Here is a 19563-nt window from a genome sequence, read left to right on the forward strand (position 1 = left end):
AATACAGACACTGAGATGGCACATGTACATAAAATATGGACACTCAGATAACACATGTACATAAAATACGGGCACTTGGACGGCACATATATGTAAAATATGGACACTGAGATGGCACATGTTCATAAAATATGGACACTGAGATGGCATATGTACGTAAAATATGATCATGCAGATGGCACATGTACGTAAAATACGGACACTCGACACATGTGCATAAAATACGGGCACCCGGATGGCACATTTACATAGAATACGGGCATTCAGTTGGCACATGTATGTAAAATATGAACACACAGATGGCACATGGATGACTATATACTGTAGATCTGTAGATTAAAATCAATTGAATTTTAGGGCAATTTTTCATACACTTGTCTGACTACAGCCTATGTCCAAAACAGGACACTATCTCAAAGATGAGATCTTATCTAGGAATTGGAGAGGTGGCACAGTCAACAATTTTCACCTCTCCAAAAGAAGTAAATATATGGTCACATCCCCATTCCCAGAGGTCCAAGGAGTGCGGCCCAGAGGTGACATGTATTAGGCTTTTATGGGATGCCCTAAGGATTTGCTATAAATCTCCAAAATGGTATTGTGACTTTAACATTAGCAACTCAAATGTTTATTATTTGCTAGCATGGGCAGACCCCATAGCAAAAGATTAAAATAGACTAATACCCCAACCCACCTCAGACTGAAGGACCATGAGACATGAGGGATCCCAGTATCCAGAGGCAAAATGATTGCGAATGGAGAGGTCACAACTGGACCTATATAGGTGATGGTCCCTCTGGTGCCAGCACAAACTTTAACTGGATGTGTGTCCTCGGACACACATTCAGCTGAAGTGTATTGCAGCGCAGAGACCCGCTGGGTCCGTGCGCTGCAACATACGCTGCCGGCCAATCATAAGAGGTCAGGAGCTGATGTCGCCGGGCATGTGACCAGGGGGCACATGGCAGTGATATCATGCATTTCCATCGCCTGCACACTGAAGTCAGAGGATGATACACGGCGGGGGAGTGGAAGGAAGGTGAGTAGAATATATATATTTTTCTTTCTATGTATTAAAGAACAGCAGCAGAATGGGGGAAATATATCAGGATGGGGTATATGTATACCAGGATGGGGAACATATATACCAGAATGGGGGATATAATGTATATGCCAGGATGGGGGACATATATACCAGGACAAGGATGGGGGATATAAATTTATATATCAGGATGGGGGATATAAATTTTAGGATTGGGTATATACTTACCAGGATAGGGCCCAGGATAAGGGACATACATACCAGGATGGGGGATATACACAGTTTAACAGGATGGGGAAAATATATACCAGGATGGAGGACATATATATATATATATATATATATATTAGGATGTGGCCAGTGTTAGGCACATATATACCAGGAAGGAACCCAAGATGGGGGACCTTACTACATAATGGGGGATATGGTGCAACTCCGTAAGTTCTTATCAGATTTAGAACTCTACAAGGGTCCATACATCTGACCAGCATGCGAGAGGGTGGGGGCAGGTCCAACTTTTGCATGGGGGCGCATTGGACTTCTTATGCCACAGCCAGTATAGATGATCAATACCTATTAAAATAAATGGTGCCGCAACCCTGGCTTGGCCCCCTCTCTCTAGGGCCCCCATATTAGCTGGAGAGGCTGACTTTATGGTATTTTGGAGATATTCAATAGACATATATCCAATAGATAATACCTCATTTGTCCAGTAATAATGTATGCACTGCATTGTAACACATTATATCACTTCGGGTATAGGGTTGGTAAAGGCACATATGCATTTTCTCTGTGCAGATTGTCTTGGTTTTTCATTTGTCCGGCCGTGAAATACCCACAGTAAATGTTATCAGCGAATAACCTGCAATGAAGGGGTAAATGGCCTCAGATCAGCAGAACTGTTCTTATGGAGGGAGCTGGGAGCTTTCATGAAGCCTTAATAAAAATTGATCTTTTTTTCTTCTCCCTTTTTTTTTTTGCAGCAGTTAGAAAATAGGCTTGTAGCTCAGCTGTTATATTGGGAGAAGTCTATAGGAGTAAATGACAGATGGAATCATAAACGCGTTTGATCTTGGAATCAAGCTTTGCCAAATATTAAGCACAGGCCTGCAATCCCTTTTTTTTTTTTTACATGGACTGGGGTTATGATATATGACATGTCCAAACTTTAAAATAAGGAAATTACCAGAGAAAATGATTGCAATAAATTTTCTAAGTATAAACGTTGATTATTTTTCGATTTTCATTCAGAACATATTTTGGAGCAAATGGCATTTGGCACTCTGCTATGGGCGGGGGGGGAGGGAAGTGGAGGGAGGAGGCTTTTTTTTTTTCTTTTTGAAAGATCCGAGCCCTAGAGGTGTACAATTTATGTAATCTGTGGTTGGAAAATGAATTGGGTAATTTATTGGAAAACAGAAAGTCCTAAAGATTGGATCAGCATTGCCTACCCTGACTCCCACTATCCATCAAGTTCCAATTAACAGGCCAGCCAGAGAGGCCGCTAATGGCTTTCCAATCTAGTTGCCTGATAAACCCATCAATTCCTCTGGGAGAAATTAAGAAAATCGACCGGCCTTTGGCGTTGTAGTGTCATTCCTTTCTGCAACTATATGTCAAATTAAAAACACAATTAAAATTTAAACTGTTTCAATCAGGGGCTGCCCTCCAACCTATGTTTCACTTAATAGAAGTTTGATGAAAATCTGATGCCTGTTCTCTATCAACAAGAAGCGCTGAAGAAGCCGAGGGGAGGCTGCCAGACTACAAGACCAGCCCTGGACACAGAGAGAGAGACAGGGTACAAGCTGCTGGGATACCATGGCCTGACCTCTCTGAAGGCACCAGATGGCACAGCACCGGGCAGTGAAGGGGTTAACCCCCCCACACACTGTCACGTTGATTTAAATGAATGGGGTACTCTGTCCACTAATGATGACATGGGACACTGATCCACAATTAACCAGAAGCCAAGGACAATTTCAGAGAATTATAGCCTGGGGCGTTATAATGCACCAATTGATTGTCACCTTTGCCTGCTTTGCATGCGTCGATTCCTTAGAAACGTAGAAATGTATCCTACATTATTCCCGAGCGTGCAGAGTATCCTCTGTGATATACATGTGATGAGTGCCGGGAGTCATAGTACCACAACCACACTGAATGGTCATGTAAACTAAGGCCATGTTCACACGGTCAGTATTTGGTCAGTATTTTACATCAGTATTTGTAAGTCAAAACCAGGAGTGGAACAATCAGAGGAAAAGTATAATAGAAACATGTCACCACTTCTGGATTTATTCTCCACTCCTGGTTTTTTCTTCCAAATACTGATGTAAAATACTGACCGAATACTGAACCTGTGAACGTGGCCTTAGGATGCTTTTTTTTAAGAAGCCACCAACAGCATTGTATAAAGTGAATTTTATTTTATGGTTCAACTTTATATGTTAGAGTGCCACCAAAACATTTAGGTAAAGCATTTTTTGGTCAATCCCAAACCTCATTGAAGGTATGGTCTGACGATGTGGATTTTCAGCACAGATTTGCTTGTGGAAAACCATTAGGGTATGTACACACGTAGATTTAGGAGCTGCGGATTTGGAAAAATCCGCAGGTAAATTCTGAGGTCAAAAGACCTGCGGTTTACCTGCGGATTAGCCTGCGGTTTCACACTTCTATAATAGAGAAGGTGTGAAACCACTGTGGATTCCACACAAAGAATTGACATGCTGCGGATTTGAACCAGCAGAAAATCCGAGCTGAAAAATCCACAGCAGGTGCACAGCGTTTTTCAGTTTACCATTGAAAACAATGGTACTGTGCAATGCACCTAAATCTGCTGCGAACCCGCAGAGCCTGAAATGCTGCGGATCCGCAGCAGAATCCGCAACATGTGCACACAGCCTTAGGGTACTGTTACACCTAGCGATGCACCAGCGATCCCGACTAGCGATATGACGCAGTCAGGATCGCTGGTGCATCGCTAGGTGGTTGCTAGTGAGCTGCCACACAGGCAGATCTCACCAGCAACATCGCTGGGGACGGGGATCGCTACTTACCTGTCAGACGCGGCGATCCTGCGTCCTCTCGCCCGGTGACTTTACAGCGATATTGCTAGCGATATCGCAGTGTGTAACGGGGGCTTTAGGGTATGTGCACACGTAGATTTTAGGTGCTGCGGATTTCTCCCCGCGGATTTTATAAAATCCCCAGGTAAATTTCAGGTCAAAAGACCAGCGGTTTACCTGCGGATTAGGCTGCGGTTTTGCCCTGCGGTTTATCACTTCTACAATGGAGGAGATGGTAAACCGCAGCGGAATCTGCAGAAAAGAAGTGACATGTCATTTCTTTCTGCGGATTTGAAACCACAGCAAAACCGCATGGAAAATTCTGCAGCAAGTGCACTGCGGTTTCCATTTTACATAGAGTAAAATGGTACTGTACAACGCAGCAGATTCTGCTGCGGACCCGCAGGGCCAGAAACGCTGCGGATCCGCAGCAAAATCCGCAACGTGTGCACATAGCCTTAGGATATGTGCACACATTGCAGATTCTGCTGCGGATTTTTCTGCGAGGATTTAGCTAAATCCGCAAGTAAAATGACCTGCGTTTTACCTGCGGATTTAGTGCAGATTTTGTGCGGATATCCCCTACATTTTTACACCTGCGGATTCCTATAATGGAAGAGGTTTAAAAACGCTGCGGATCCGCACAAAGAATTGACATACTGCGGATTCAAACCTGCAGCAAATCTGCACGGAAAAATCCGCAGCATGTGCACAGCATTTTTTGTTTTACATTGAAAATAATGGTACCGTACACCGCAGGATAATCTGCTGCGGATCTGCAGTGCCAAATCTGCTGCAAATCCGCAGAAGAATCCGCAACGTGTGCACATAGCCTTAGGCCGGAGTCACACTGGCGAGGAATACGGCCGAGTGAGAGGCGCTAAAAGCACGCATTAGACACGGACCAATGATTCTTTATGGGGTCCCTCGCACCAGCCGTATATTTCTCATCCGTATCCTATGCTCCGTGCCAATCGCAGCATGCTGCGATTGTCAGCGTACTACGGCCGTAGTACGCCAATGCAAGTCTATGGGTGCGCAAAAAATACGGATTACACACGGACCAGATGTGTGACTTGCGAGAAATACGCACCCGCTGCCTTTTAGCAAAGCCGGCAATTCAGTGCACGATACAGTAAACTCACACTGACAGGTTTAATAAAGAAACAAAAGAATAGATATATACACATAGAATACTATATATATATGTGTGCATTCTATGTGTCTATATCTATTCTTTCATTTCTTTATTAAAACTGTCATAGGGCTCCATTATATGTCCATTTTGCAAGCCTGCGAGAAAATCTCGCCATACGAATTACATACGGATTACATACGGATGCTGACATGCGCAAAATACGCGACCACACCTTGATTACGGATGACATACGGAGCACTATTTAGGGGTAATTCATCCGTATTACGCATGTAAAATACTGACCGTATTTTGCGCAGGTTAGTGTGACCCCGGCCTTAGTGTAGTATAGCAGCTAAGGAAATGAGACTTTAACAAAGCTCATATACACATTGCTGAAGATTTCTGAGCAGAACTTGACCTATGGTTTGGACTTCAATGCTGGGTTCATATATTGTGGATTTGGTGCGTATTTTCTGTTTTCCATGCACAAAAGTCACAGCATTTTCCAGTACCAGCGAAGAGGATGTTTTTTTTAACTTATTCACATCCAGAGGCTGATTTTTTTTTTTGCAGAATCTGTAAGGAAATTGGCTTTTAGGCTTTATTCCCACATTGAGTTTTGGTGAGTTTTTTTACTGTACGTATTTTCGCAAAAATGCAAGTAACCAATCAAAAGCTCATCGTGGGAACGCAGCCTTAGGCTATGTGCACATGTTGCTGATTTTGCTGCGGATCCGCAGCGTTTCTGGCCCTGCGGGTCCGCTGCGTTGTACAGTACCACTTTACTCTATGTAAAATGGAAACCGCAGTGCACATGCTGCGGAATTTTCCATGCGGTTTTGCTGCGGTTTCAAATCCACAGAAAGAATTGACATGTCACTTCTTTTCTGCGGATTCCGCTGCGGTTTGCCATCTCCTCCATTGTAGAGGTGATAAACCGCAGGGCAAAACCGCAGCCTAATCCGCAGGTAAACCGCAGGTCTTTTGACCTGAAATTTACCTGCGGATTTTACAAAATCCGCGGGGAGAAATCCGCAGCACCTAAAAACTACGTGTGCACATACCCTTGTTGTGTTTTCTAACTCTGCAGCGTGTCAATTTTCTGTTACGGAAAGACACTTTTTTTTGGTGTGGATTTTACCCATTCATTTAAATGAGGGTCCTAAAGCCACTGATTGAACCGCTGACTTGGCATTACCTTATTGCATTTTTTTTATGTGTCTCAGTAAAAAAAACAAGCACATAAAATGCATGAGTATGGCACAATTACTATTGAACATCATACCAGGGATACAGATGGACAGCTTTTAAGATTATTTATGATTGGTTCCTCAAAATAATAATAATAATTGAATTATTATTATTATTTGCATTGTGCTATATGTGTTGCCTCTCATGTTTACAGCATTATTTTTATACATATATCTCCTTCGTAATAAAGATAATATACATTCTCAAATGACTGGTGCAGCACCTGACTCCCCTCTCCTGTTGCACCACAACCCCCAGCAATCTCTCCCTCCAGATAACACTGGCACTTGTAGTTCTGCATGAGCAGCTGAGCTCTTATTCCCCTGAGCCTGCTCCAGAAGTAGACTAATGAAGTGGCATTTCATCTTTATTTCCCCTCAGAACAATGCAGGTGTATTACACCCACCTCCTCCTTCTCCCCCCCCCCTGCCCTCTTGAAATGATTTAAGAAACCTAATCTAATATGTGCAGAAGACAGAAGTGTATTTAGCTTGGAATGGAAACGTTTGGTGGCTGCTGAGGAAGGTCATCACCATGGGATGAGTTAGTGAGGGGCTCTCAGGTTTATGGGGGGGGGGATGTGGCACCATTGAGCTAAGTGCTAATCAGGAAGCTGCTGCAGAGCAATGTGCTGCAGGCCCCCACCTCCATGTGCTGCAGGCCCCCCACCTCCATGTGCTGCAGGCCCCCCACCTCCATGTGCTGCAGGCCCCCCACCTCCATGTGCTGCAGGCCACCCACTTCCATGTGCTGCAGGCCCCCCACCTCCATGTGCAGCAGACCCCCACCTCCATGTGCTGCAGGCACCCCACCTCCATGTGCTGCAGGCCCCCCACCTCCATGTGCTGCAGGCCACCCACTTCCATGTGCTGCAGGCCCCCCACCTCCATGTGCTGCAGGCCCCCCACCTCCATGTGCTGCAGGCCTCCCACCTCCATGTGCTGCAGGCCACCCACTTCCATGTGCTGCAGGCCCCCCACCTCCATGTGCAGCAGACCCCCACCTCCATGTGCAGCAGGCCCCCCACCTCCATGTGCTCTGCAGGCCCCCACCTCCATGTGCTGCAGGCCCCCCACTTCCATGTGCTCTGCAGGCCCCCCACTTCCATGTGCTGCAGGCACCCCACCTCCATGTGCTGCAGGCACCCCACCTCCATGTGCTCTGCAGGCCCCCCACCTCCATGTGCTCTGCAGGCCCCCCACCTCCATGTGCCCTGCAGGTCTCCCACCTCCATGTGCTCTGCTGGTCCCCCATCTCCATGTGCTCTGCAGGCCCCCCACCTCCATGTGCCCTGCTGGTGTCCCACCTCCATGTGCTCTGCAGGCCCCCCACCTCCATGTGCCCTGCTGGTCCCCCACCTCCATGTGCTCTGCAGGCCCCCCACTTCCATGTGCTCTGCAGGCCCCCCACCTCCATGTGCCCTGCTGGTCCCCCACCTCCATGTGCTCTGCTGGTCCCCCACCTCCATGTGCTCTGCAGGCCCCCCACCTCCATGTGCTCTGCAGGCCCCCCACCTCCATGTGCCCTGCTGGTCCCCCACCTCCATGTGCTCTGCTGGTCCCCCACCTCCATGTGCTCTGCAGGCCCCCCACCTCCATGTGCTCTGCAGGCCCCCCAACTCCATGTGCTGCAGGCCCCCCACTTCCATGTGCTGCAGGCCCCCACCTCCATGTGCTCTGCAGGGCCCCCACCTCCATGTGCTCTGCAGGCCCCCCACCTCCATGTGCCCTGCTGGTCCCCCACCTCCATGTGCTCTGCAGGCCCCCCACCTCCATGTGCTCTGCAGGCCCCCCACCTCCATGTGCCCTGCTGGTCCCCCACCTCCATATGCTCTGCAGGCCCCCCACCTCCATGTGCTCTGCAGGCCCCCCACCTCCATGTGCTCTGCAGGCCCCCCACCTCCATGTGCCCTGCTGGTCCCCCACCTCCATATGCTCTGCAGGCCCCCCACTTCCATGTGCTCTGCAGGCCCCCCACCTCCATGTGCTCTGCAGGCCCCCCACTTCCATGTGCTCTGCAGGCCCCCCACCTCCATGTGCCCTGCTGGTCCCCCACCTCCATGTGCTCTGCAGGCCCCCCACCTCCATGTGCTCTGCAGGCCCCCCACCTCCATGTGCTCTGCAGGCCCCCCACCTCCATGTGCTCTGCCTCCCCTGCAGTGATATTTCCCTAAACTTGTTAATCTAATAACACTCATGAAAGGCTCATTTGGCAGTTTGAGAACAAACCAAGGTCACTAAGTGACAGCAAAGCACAGGAACAATAGATTCATTTGAAACAATATTTTACAGACATTTTACGATCAATATGGACTGGAGCATTATGCTGCAGCAATCTGTTAATGTTTCTTAATGGGCTTCTCATTCTGTTTGCACACTACCGTACGAGTCGATAGCAAAAAGTGGTTATTTGCAAAGGCTCCATGTGTATAATAAGACCTGTATACTGTATGCACTGTATACATCTAGGGGCAGATGTGTAATGCTGTGTCTGTGAATCAGGCTCATCAGTGATAATGAGGACTGCTATTAGTGAGGACCATGCAGGGACACATTCTCTATTGCATGATTATACTCATCATTAGTTGTGAGAAGGAGAATGACCAATACGGTTAGATGAACTATTGGGAATCAATGAGCAATGTCTACTTATGGAATATCCACTCCTGAAGGGCAATCCACTAAATCCACTGTCCAGGAGCAGTCATGTGTGTGCAGTGTATTGTGTGGAAGAAGTGTGCTCTACAATGTGGACAATACTGTATCTATGTGTGATGTGCTGTGTATATGTGTATAAGTAGATTCGTGTATCTTTATTTCTGTGTGTGTGTGTATATATATAATTGAGTGTGTGTGTGCATATATATGTGTAGTGTATATATGTTTATGTGTGTGCATGAGTGTATAATATATGTGTATGTGTGTATATATATGTGTGGGTGTGTGTATATATGTGTAGTTGTGTATATGTGTGTATGTTTGTAAATATATATATATATAAATCTGTGCGTCTGTGTGTGTATACATATGTGTGTATGTGTATATATATGTGTGTGTGTGTATATATGTGTATATGCATATTTGTGTGTATATTTATGTTTGTATCTATATGTGTGTTTGTGTTTCTATATTTGTGTGTATATACTTTAGTGGATATATATATATATATTTATGTTTCTAAGTATTTGTATGTGTATTTGTGTCTCTATTTACATTTTATGTCTTTGTACCCATGTGTGTATGTATATTCGTGTTCCTATATTTGTACGTTCATACAAATGTGTGTGACTGTGTGTCTCCTTCGTTTATGTACATGGTATATATATATATATATATATAAAATATATATTGTCCAGCATCATTTGTGCATGTTCTGCTTGGTAGGGAATGACACACAGAATAAGACTGAAAGATAAGAGAGAGAGAAAGTAACTGACGGAAAAAAAGAGAAGACTTCATAAAACAGTGACAGAAAAAAGAGGATGAAAGAGAGAAAGGAAAAATGAAAGAGGAAGAGAAAGTGAAAAATAGAAAGGATAGAATTAGAATCATTGAGAAATAAAGATGAGAAATTGAGTGAAAAACACAGAGAGATAGAGAAATATTAAGAGCAAATAGTGGAAGGCAGGGACAGGGGAAGATAAAGAGAGAAGGAGAGTTTCTGCAGGCAGCAGTGTGAAGGAACCTATGACATCTACTGACATCTATTAAATGTCATTTTTTAACTCTTTTTTCCTCCAAACAAGGAACATAAGCCATTCCCTTGCTAATACACCTCATACACTGTACATTTACTGTTTGTTGCTTTATTTTTTTTACTACACCTATACACATGATAATTACTAAATGTTTAGGATTTAACCCCTTAATCCCTGCAGAGTATTCTCTGAACAGGTTTATCCCACTTCCCCACCCTAACTAATATGTATTTTGTGTATACTACAAATGTGCCATACATTGCACCCAATGTTGCATACAGGCAGCGCATATGGGCTGTCACACTTTTAACCCTTTAATCCCAACATCAATGGAACCTATTGGATTCCCTGGCTAATATGCATTATGATGAGGATCGGTTTTTTTTATTGCAATTATTTAACGTTTACTGAAAAAAAAGACCGTGCAGCATGTCATCAATCATCTCATAGATTATTATTATTATTGCTCTTCCTTCTCCTCACTGCAGATCTGGGATGTTCTCCTCATTTGCAGACTAGAGAAGAATCTTTTATTTTTTGCTGAATATTACAGTCAGTGATAACTAGTTGGAGTCTTTGGCACAGAAGGGGTTAAGCCTGAACTGTCAGCCCCCCCACACCCAATTTGGATTGTGCATCCCCCTCTCTTTCCCACTGACCTGCACTGGGGAAGGTTCTTGGGTGCTGCAGCCAGGTGTGCAGGGTGTAGTGTCAGCATCTGGTCCTCTGCTGTATAGTGGGAGCGAGTGTGGAGCCTGGATGGAGATTTATATATTTCTCTGCTGTTGGCTATACAAAGAGCTGGAGTATTTACTATCAAATAAAAGAAATACATGTGTGTTATTACCACAAACAGCCCAAGCGAGATCTGCTCGGTCTGATCCCAAACACTGGACATGGCCAATTCTGCATTTTTTAATTGCAAACAAACGCTCAGATTTAGAACTCAAACTCCAGAGAATCAACTCAAGTGTCCGGGGACTTACCCACAGATCGCCAAGGGAAATGCATCGCTTCACTGGATTGCCCACATCAAAAGCAAGAGGCGATGGCTGAGAGCAGCTCCAGGAGAAGCGCCAGGGCAAAGCGCAGCCCCCCTGCCAACCCAGGAGAGGGCACAGCAGCTGCAGAGGAGGCCAAGGGTCCCGATCACTCTCACTTTTGTATCATGTCTATCACCTGAATGCCTCTCACGAAAAACAGTAAAACTTTATAGGTGCCATGCTACTACTGTGACATCATTTGGCACAGTGGATTGCTGTTGATGGGTGCTGTGGCAGGACTTCATAGCATCACTCATGGCATCTCCTTCTCTCTGCTCTAAAAGGGCCACACCTGAAGACGTCTGGAGATAAAGCTTCATTTGGCACAGAACCTTATAATACAGCAGGAACACTTAACCAAGTTAGCACTAACCACTGTGCTTGCATCTGCTGTCCTGTGCTGTGGCACAGTTGTCATTATAAAGCATGAGATGTCATGCCAGCTGGGATTTTTTGCATTGCTGTAGCTGGGCATTATGGCACAATAGAAGAACTTATATAAAAAAAACCTTTCAACTCTCCCAACTCTGAAAAACAGTGGTTTCCATGAAACATCTCGTTGTTAGGTAGTATGGCACAGCAATGCTTACCAGAAAACCTTTACCTTCCTCTTGGAATTTCCTGGTCCCTGCTGCTATCGACTGACAATAATAGAAAACTAAAGTATCAGTTTGAATATAAAGCTTTCTATGTGATGCCACCCTGGCACAATGTGATGCAATGCATTACAAAATGTATGGGTGCTGGGGCACAAATAAATAACTCGTATAAATGAAGGCGTGCCATGATAAAGCACCTTTATATGAGATGCCACCCTGGCACTATTTGGCACAGCACAATACAATTTCTGGTGCTATGGCACAGTGAAAGCTTCACCCATATTATATCATTCAGGTGACATTATAAAAGTGGAGCTTCTAGAAAGACAACAAATGCCGCCTGCGCCCTTCTCTGCGCCCTGTGCCATCCTCTGTGCCAATTGCGCCCTGTGCCATTCCCTTACACTGCGCCGTGTGCCATTCCCTTGCACTGCGCCCTGTGCCATTCCCTTACACTGCGCCAGGTGCCATTTTCTGCGCCATTCCCTTGCACTGCGCCCTGTGCCATTCCCTTGCACTGCGCCGTGTGCCATTCCCTTGCACTGCGCCCTGTGCCATTCCCTTGCACTGCGCCCTGTGCCATTCCCTTGCACTGCGCCCTGTGCCATTCCCTTGCACTGCGCCCTGTGCCATTCCCTTGCACTGCGCCCTGTGCCATTCCCTTGCACTGCGCCCTGTGCCATTTTCTGCGCCATTCCCTTGCACTGCGCCCTGTGCCATTCCCTTGCACTGCGCCCTGTGCCATTTTCTGCGCCATTCCCTTGCACTGCGCCCTGTGCCATTCCCTTGCACTGCGCCCTGTGCCATTCCCTTGCACTGCGCCCTGTGCCATTCCCTTGCACTGCGCCCTGTGCCATTCCCTTACACTGCGCCAGGTGCCATTCCCTTGCACTGCGCCCTGTGCCATTTTCTGCGCCATTCCCTTGCACTGCGCCCTGCGCCATTCCCTTGCACTGCGCCCTGTGCCATTCCCTTGCACTGCGCCCTGCGCCATCCTCTGTGCCAATTGCGCACGTTAATCTCTCATAATCCAATGAGAGCCTCCTCCCTTTCATGCAGAACGCTGTGAGTTCTAAGGAGAACATTCTGCACTTGTTCCAGCTTTGCTCTATGTTCTTCATGTAATTGCATTCCTCCCAAAGAGGAAGATGATGCAGAAGAAGAGGAAGAAGAGGGGCAGCTGTTTTTTTGTTACCCTGGTGAATATGCCCCCTCCACCCCGCAGTGTTGTCTTGTGGAGCACAATGATCTGTGATGTGGAGGCTCCTCTCTGTTCCATTAATAGTTTAATTTGCTGTATTTCGGGGATGTGGCCCCCAGGTGGGAGACTCCGGGCCCCTCATCTGCACACACTATGTCTTTCTACCTGCGCTCCTCAGGATGCCCCACAATAGTTCCATCTCCAGCAGCTTCACCAGCGCAGGGAATTTCGGATTTAATCAGGACCCTCCATCAACTAATAGCAGGGTCATTACTGTATATGAAAACCCTTATATAACCTGGATAAGAAAAGGAAGAAGCTCCTTATACATAAATGATATAGTTGTATACATGCAACACACGATATGGAGCAGGAACATGTGCAATATATTTATTTAGTGTGTGTATTCTGTATCTTGTATCTAATATTAGACCTATCACTATCTCTATCTCTCTATCAAGCATCATCTATGTTTTGTTCTGTTTCTTTTTTGTTTCTTCTTTCTTTCCTTCTTTCCCTTTTTATTTATCTCTTTCTTACTTTTTTTACTCCCTTCCTTCTATCGTTTCTTCTTCTATCTATTATCTATCTATTATCTATCATCTATCTATCTATTATCTATCTATCTATTATCTATCTATCATCTATTTCTCATCTATCTATCTATCTATCTATCTATCCATCTATTATCTATATATCTATTTATCTATCTATCTATCTATCTATCTATCATCTATCTTTCTATCTATCCATCTTTCTATCTATCTATCTATCTATCCATCTATTATCTATATATCTATTTACCTATCTATTCTGTAATATTTTAGTAATCTGCATTAACAATTTAAAAATGGAAAGTTGGAGAATCGCACATTCAGCTTTTGTGAAAGTTTTCGATGCACTCTTTTAAGACACAGCCAAAAGTGTCTCCAAAAGGAAAGAAAATGTGTAAAGGAAAGACAGACCCTTCTCTTTTATATCCACTCCTGGGAATGGCTCAAAGATTTGATGAAAACTGCACCAAAACTGGATAGGTGGCTCCAGCCCAATAAAAGTCAGAGCTTCTCCTCTGTGGTCCCTGGTGCTCCTCCATCCATGAATGACATCTTTGGTCCCTGAGCTCCACAATCTGCACTTGGTCTTGTGTCATCCAGAGGGGATTCCATCTTCCTTGGATCCATGTCCTGGACTCAGGTGTGTGGAGCAGAACCGAACCTGTTCTTGCAGGCTCTGCTGACAATTGATACAATAACACTCATCGGCTTATTTTGGGTTACAACCTCCTTCCAATTCTTCTAGCAAAGACTGGAAAAGTCAAGGAGCGCTTTGCAGCCACTAAACCCTAAATAAAGAAGTTATTTTCTTGTGATTTGGTAACGTGAATAATCTCAGTGAAATCTGGCGCTTGTTTGGGATTGAAACACTTTAATGAGCTCCCTCTGACTTGTCTGAGAGTTAGTATTGCAAACAGTGGACGCATCCCTATGTTGTCACATACACAAGGGCAACATATTTTGGCTTCAAATACCAGGCTTTTTTTTTTTTTCCAGCTGGGTCACATGCCAAGGGGTTCTGCAAATAAACTCTACATTTCAAAGTCTTACGTTCTGCTTTGGAATCATTCAACGAAAACACACACACAGATTATACTAAGGGTTCTAGCATTTGATAGCATCTTTATCATCATCATCATCACAACAGGAGTGGATCTGACAGATTGAGGCCCTGACTATAAAGCACAGGCTCCAAACAGTGCATGCACACGTTCACACTGGTGCTGGGTACAGATAACGCACATGACATATATTCTTATAGAATTTCTAATTGGAGTTTGGAAATATTTGTGAAAAATCCTATTGTGAAGGAAGAATCTATCCCAACTATACCACCAACCACTGATGTGGTCAAATGTACTGAGGAGTAAGATCCAGCACTGGAGAGAGGGTTGATGGGGAAAATATATATTTTTGGCAGCTAAAAAAATCTCTTTTTGACTGGCAGGGGAAAATAAAATAATGTTGGTGATGATGGGGATAATGGTCAAGATAGTCACAAAAAATAATAGAAATAATGAAAAGGTGATTATTTAAAATAATGATATGATAGCAATCAAAACCATCATCAAATGGAGAAAAAAATCATAACTACAAGAAATAATACTACACTGTATTTTTTTGGGGAAAAAAAATTACATGTGTGCTCCTACTGCTAATATTGTTATCATTCTTATTGTCAATACTACTACTAGTCATATTAATAAATTTATTGATCATCTTTATTATTTCATGCTGGCTAAAATAACAATAGTAATAAGGGTGCTGAAAAAAAAGATTGTAAAATATTAGTGATGTTGCTGATACTCATAAATAATGGTATGAATTCTGATAAATAATGTCAATTATGATAGGCTTATAATAACTATCAACAAACTAGTAATAAAAATAAAAGCAACAATAACAATAATATAAAATTCCACTAGTACACACACCAGGAAGTATAATATTATTTATTGTTGTAAAATGCCATCTAGCTACTTCTATTACTACTACTACTACTAATACTAATATACATATTACTAAAAATAATTATAAATGCTATTTAATTATGATTATAAACAAGTAATGGTTTCCTTATAGTAAATGTAAAATGCTTCTAATAGTAATTATAATTATTATTGTATAATTATAATAAAATGTTAAAGCACTACTAGTCATAATAAGAAGAATTTGGCAGAACCCTAAAAACCCTTCTATTTAAATGGATGATTATCATTTGTGACCTGAATTACACACACATCTTTACTTAAATTTCACTCACATATAATGATTTAAAATACCAATAAATTGTGTACCATAGGAAGTTACTATTATCTGCACATTCATAGATACAGATACTTATATCTCCCTTTACATATGGTACACTGATGACTCTATGAACAGATGGGAAAAAAACACAGACAAAATAAGGAAAATTGTATTTTATTTCATTGTCACAACAAACATTCATTTTTTTTTACAAATATATTTTATTAAAAAAAAACAAAAAAAACAAATCTGTAACTTGTCCCAGGTAACAGGTGAGGATGGAGCTGCCTGTGCGCTCAGCTTGAGTATTTCCCCTCTTCTAGCAACAAGTAATGAAGAAGAGCAAGGCACAAGCAGCCCCAAGGCCATACTGAACTTGTATGGATGCTGTATATGTACATATAGAAAATAACTTAAATTACATCATTGATTGTCCCTTAATACAAAGCCCAGCTCCTGTTCGCATTGTACACAGCACATTTCATTCTCCTGCCCCTTTAAATATGCAAATCAGCTTTGCATTTTATTTCAGAATTATTTTTTTTAGATTCAATAGTTACATTTGTGAAATGTCCATTTTATTTATGGATTATTTATCTATTCATTTTGTAATGTGACCATCACGATAAAAGGGGGTTATGACCTGGTCCCACTTCTCCTATTGCACAATCCAAAAAAAAAAAATTATATTAAAACATAAAAAACAGAAAAATAATAATATTAATAATTATATTGTTAAATTTTGTTTCAAGTAGTCCACAAGTCTATAAGAGAAAATGTTCTAGGTGAAAAGAAGAGGACAATGGGCTCTGAAAACAGAATAATAAGGATTTCTTTTTTTTTTTTATAATAAATAACAACTCAGTGGTTTATATAAAAAAAAAACAATAATAATAATAACAATAATAATAATAATTATTAAACACAAAAATGAACAAAGCTATTTTGTAGACAGTGAATTTGCCCAGAACATAATAACATAATACAGTGCTACCTGTTATAACATGGTGCCAGGAGGTTCAGTATTTGGCACTTTGAGAAAAAAAAGAAATGGATGAAATAATATTATTTGCCCTTTTTTTATTTTTTAAACATAAAAAATTTTTTTTGGAGAAGTTTGTTCACTAAAAAAAAACTGTTGAAACCTGTATTTTTTAAAGTCCTTGTTTTTCTGAGTTCCAACAAATTGTCGCAGAACTCAAGACACTTTCAATACTTACAAATATTTTTTTTTTATTTTTCAGAGAAGTCCTGCAGCTTTAATTGACAGTGGATTGTCCTGTGTCCACCAGAGGTTCCTTATAAAATATACGTTGTCCATCCCTACCACAAATGAAAGTTCAGGTGCCAAGGTGATGCCCTCAGACTGGCCTCAATAAAGGGACTGAGGTGACCACAGGATGGGAGTAGTAGACTGGATGGGGGAAAGTCAGGAGGGGCTGGCTGACTGGCACGTTGGCAGCAGAGCTGACACTCTCTGCGCTGGATGAGTTCTCATGGTACAGTATGGGCACTCGCACGATCCTCTGAGCAGCTGCATGGCTGAGGTTGGCAGCTTCAAGTTCTGCTGCCAGTTGCCTTTTCCATTTATTTCTACGGTTCTGGAACCAAATCTTGACCTGGGTCTCTGTCAAATGGAGTGAAGCTGCCAGTCCTGCCCTCTCTGAGCTGCTCAGATATCTTTTCATGTCAAAGGTGGACTCTAGCTGGAAGACCTGGCTCCTGGAGAACACTGTCCTAGTCTTCTTCTTCCTACAGGGCTTCTTGTCTGGACTGTCCTCCCTTTTCTTCCAGTCCTCACCACTTTCATCTTTTTTTCCTCCATCTTCAGTTTCACTCTCTTCCAGGATGATCTCTTCTGGACTCTTTGAGTCATTCTCCTTGTGATCAAGGTCTTGTTTGAGGCTATGGATGGGTTCTGGAGACTCTCTTTCACCACCAGAGATAGGTGAAGATGGACCAAGCAGGAGGCTTTTCTCAGGAACTATACAGGCAAACAAACAAGAGAAGCCATTAGTCATTGTCCCAATAACATTATCTATTATGTCATCATTATGATCAATTTATCTGCTGCCATGTCTTCTGAGGAACATGATGCAATTACCCAGCCCAGAGCAAGGACAGCAGCATATGTATATAGTCCATAGAGGTCAGAGACAATATTAGGATCTCTGTGAACCCAATATATACGTCTCCTCTATGAAACACTGACTGTTCCCTTTTGAAATAATTGCCCTATGTCTAACATGCAGATCCAGAAAAAAGGAAGGTAATGTGAGAAGATGATGAGCCCAATGCACCTTCAGAAAAGCTCAATTTCCTCTTCTTCCTATTTATCTCATTATCCTTCTTTTCATCCATCAAATTCTTCTTCATTGCCCCAAAAAAAGCCATCAGAGAAGATCTGAAACTCAGCAGCACTTAGCTCCCTATTAATACACCTGTCCATTAGGACATTGCCAGGAACCTATTCATCCCAGTCTAAGCTAATTGAAGTGTCTGTTCGCTGTAATAAAAAGTATTATTAGAAATTCCTTCTTACCTGTCTGTTGTATTGTTCTAAGCTAAATTAAATTCACCAAGAAAAAAAATTTAGATAATTGGATCGTTGGATATATGCGTTTTTTTATATATAATTTTGTTGAGGGAACTCATTACCTTCTAGTTCTAAGCAATGGTGAGACCCTATGATGAAGATATGGAGGGCTTGTAGTTGTGCCCCACTTTACACACCTTATCACTTTAACCCTTTCAGCTAGAAACCTGATGGGACATTGCATTAATTTACCTTCAGTCCTGGGTATGTGACCTCCATGCGTCAAGGTGTAGGAGTACCACCAAGCAGGGGACCTCTCCAAATAATGTGCAGGCAAAGCGAACCTCTGAGTTGGGATCTCCAGCCTGGGGAAGGAGAGATCTGTCAGGGGGGATAAGGCAAAGGCTGCTCCATCCAAGGTCCCTTTGATGGGGGTGAAGAGGGCTTTTGGTGGACGAGCAGCTTTAGGTGGCTCACAAGTCAGGAGGCTCTTGATGGAGAAGGGGGACTCCTTGGCCGGGGTGGTATTGCTTTCTTGTCCCGTTTCAGGCATGGCTATGATCAGATGTAACCATGAACCAAAAAATAAAAATTAAGAAATTAAGTTTTTTTTTTCTTTCTTTCCAAATGGATCCCCAAAATCCAGGAGATTTTAGAAGCTAGCAAGGGAACTACAACTCCCAAGCAAACATTTGAAAGGAAGGCCAGCAAGGCAAACTAAACAGCCATCCAGGGAGTAGCAGTCAGCACCTGCAAACTGGGAAGGCTGATAGCAACTGGGAAAAAGCAAGAGGAGGAAGAGTCAAAGAGGAGGAGGAGGAGGAGGAGGGATGGAGGGAAGAGGACCAGGAGGTGGAGGAACTGGGGGAGCAGGAGGAGGAGGGTTCTGCACAGCTGCAGCACTGCCCAACTCCTCACACTCAGTGCTCTGCCTCTAGGCTGCAAGGACTCTCCTCTTATTGGCTTTATATAGTCCAATTAGGCAGCAAATGGGGACAGGGCTATTAGCACAAAGGATATGGCTTTAGTAAAACACCGCTACAAGTGCAGCAGGCAGAGGACATGGAGCTGACTGCTGGCACAGGCGGCTCCAGGTTGGCACAAGTTAGACACAAAATAAGAGTATTATGCTCTGCCATTTCATTGCAGTTGGCACCAAGTTCTCCAGCATCACCTGAGCT

The 19563-nt window shown here is 43.4% G+C and overlaps 2 protein-coding genes across 2 annotated transcripts in view; both read right to left on the reverse strand.

Moving 5' to 3' along the window:
* Positions 1-11434, reverse strand: part of HMX2 (H6 family homeobox 2) — a 45965-nt gene extending 34531 nt beyond the window's left edge. The window contains exons 1-2 of the mRNA XM_073546435.1: positions 11186-11434; positions 10859-11012 (exon numbers count right to left, since the gene is read on the reverse strand). Of these exons, the coding sequence (XP_073402536.1) occupies positions 10859-11012; positions 11186-11210 (179 nt within the window). The 5' untranslated portion in view covers positions 11211-11434. The remainder of the gene's footprint in view (positions 1-10858; positions 11013-11185) is intronic.
* A 4570-nt stretch (positions 11435-16004) lies between these two features.
* HMX3 (H6 family homeobox 3) lies at positions 16005-19175 on the reverse strand. The gene is made up of 2 exons (XM_073546436.1): positions 18635-19175; positions 16005-17830 (listed from the first exon to the last, which is right to left on the reverse strand). Exons 1-2 carry the CDS (start codon positions 18933-18935, stop codon positions 17208-17210), a joined length of 924 nt encoding a protein of 307 aa, XP_073402537.1. The 5' UTR covers positions 18936-19175; the 3' UTR covers positions 16005-17207.
* Between the last annotated feature and the right edge of the window lie 388 nt (positions 19176-19563).

The sequence above is a fragment of the Dendrobates tinctorius genome, unplaced genomic scaffold (assembly GCF_039654945.1).
Source record: "Dendrobates tinctorius isolate UK_male_01 unplaced genomic scaffold, ASM3965494v1 ptg000147l, whole genome shotgun sequence".
Classification (NCBI taxonomy): Eukaryota; Metazoa; Chordata; class Amphibia; order Anura; family Dendrobatidae; genus Dendrobates; species Dendrobates tinctorius.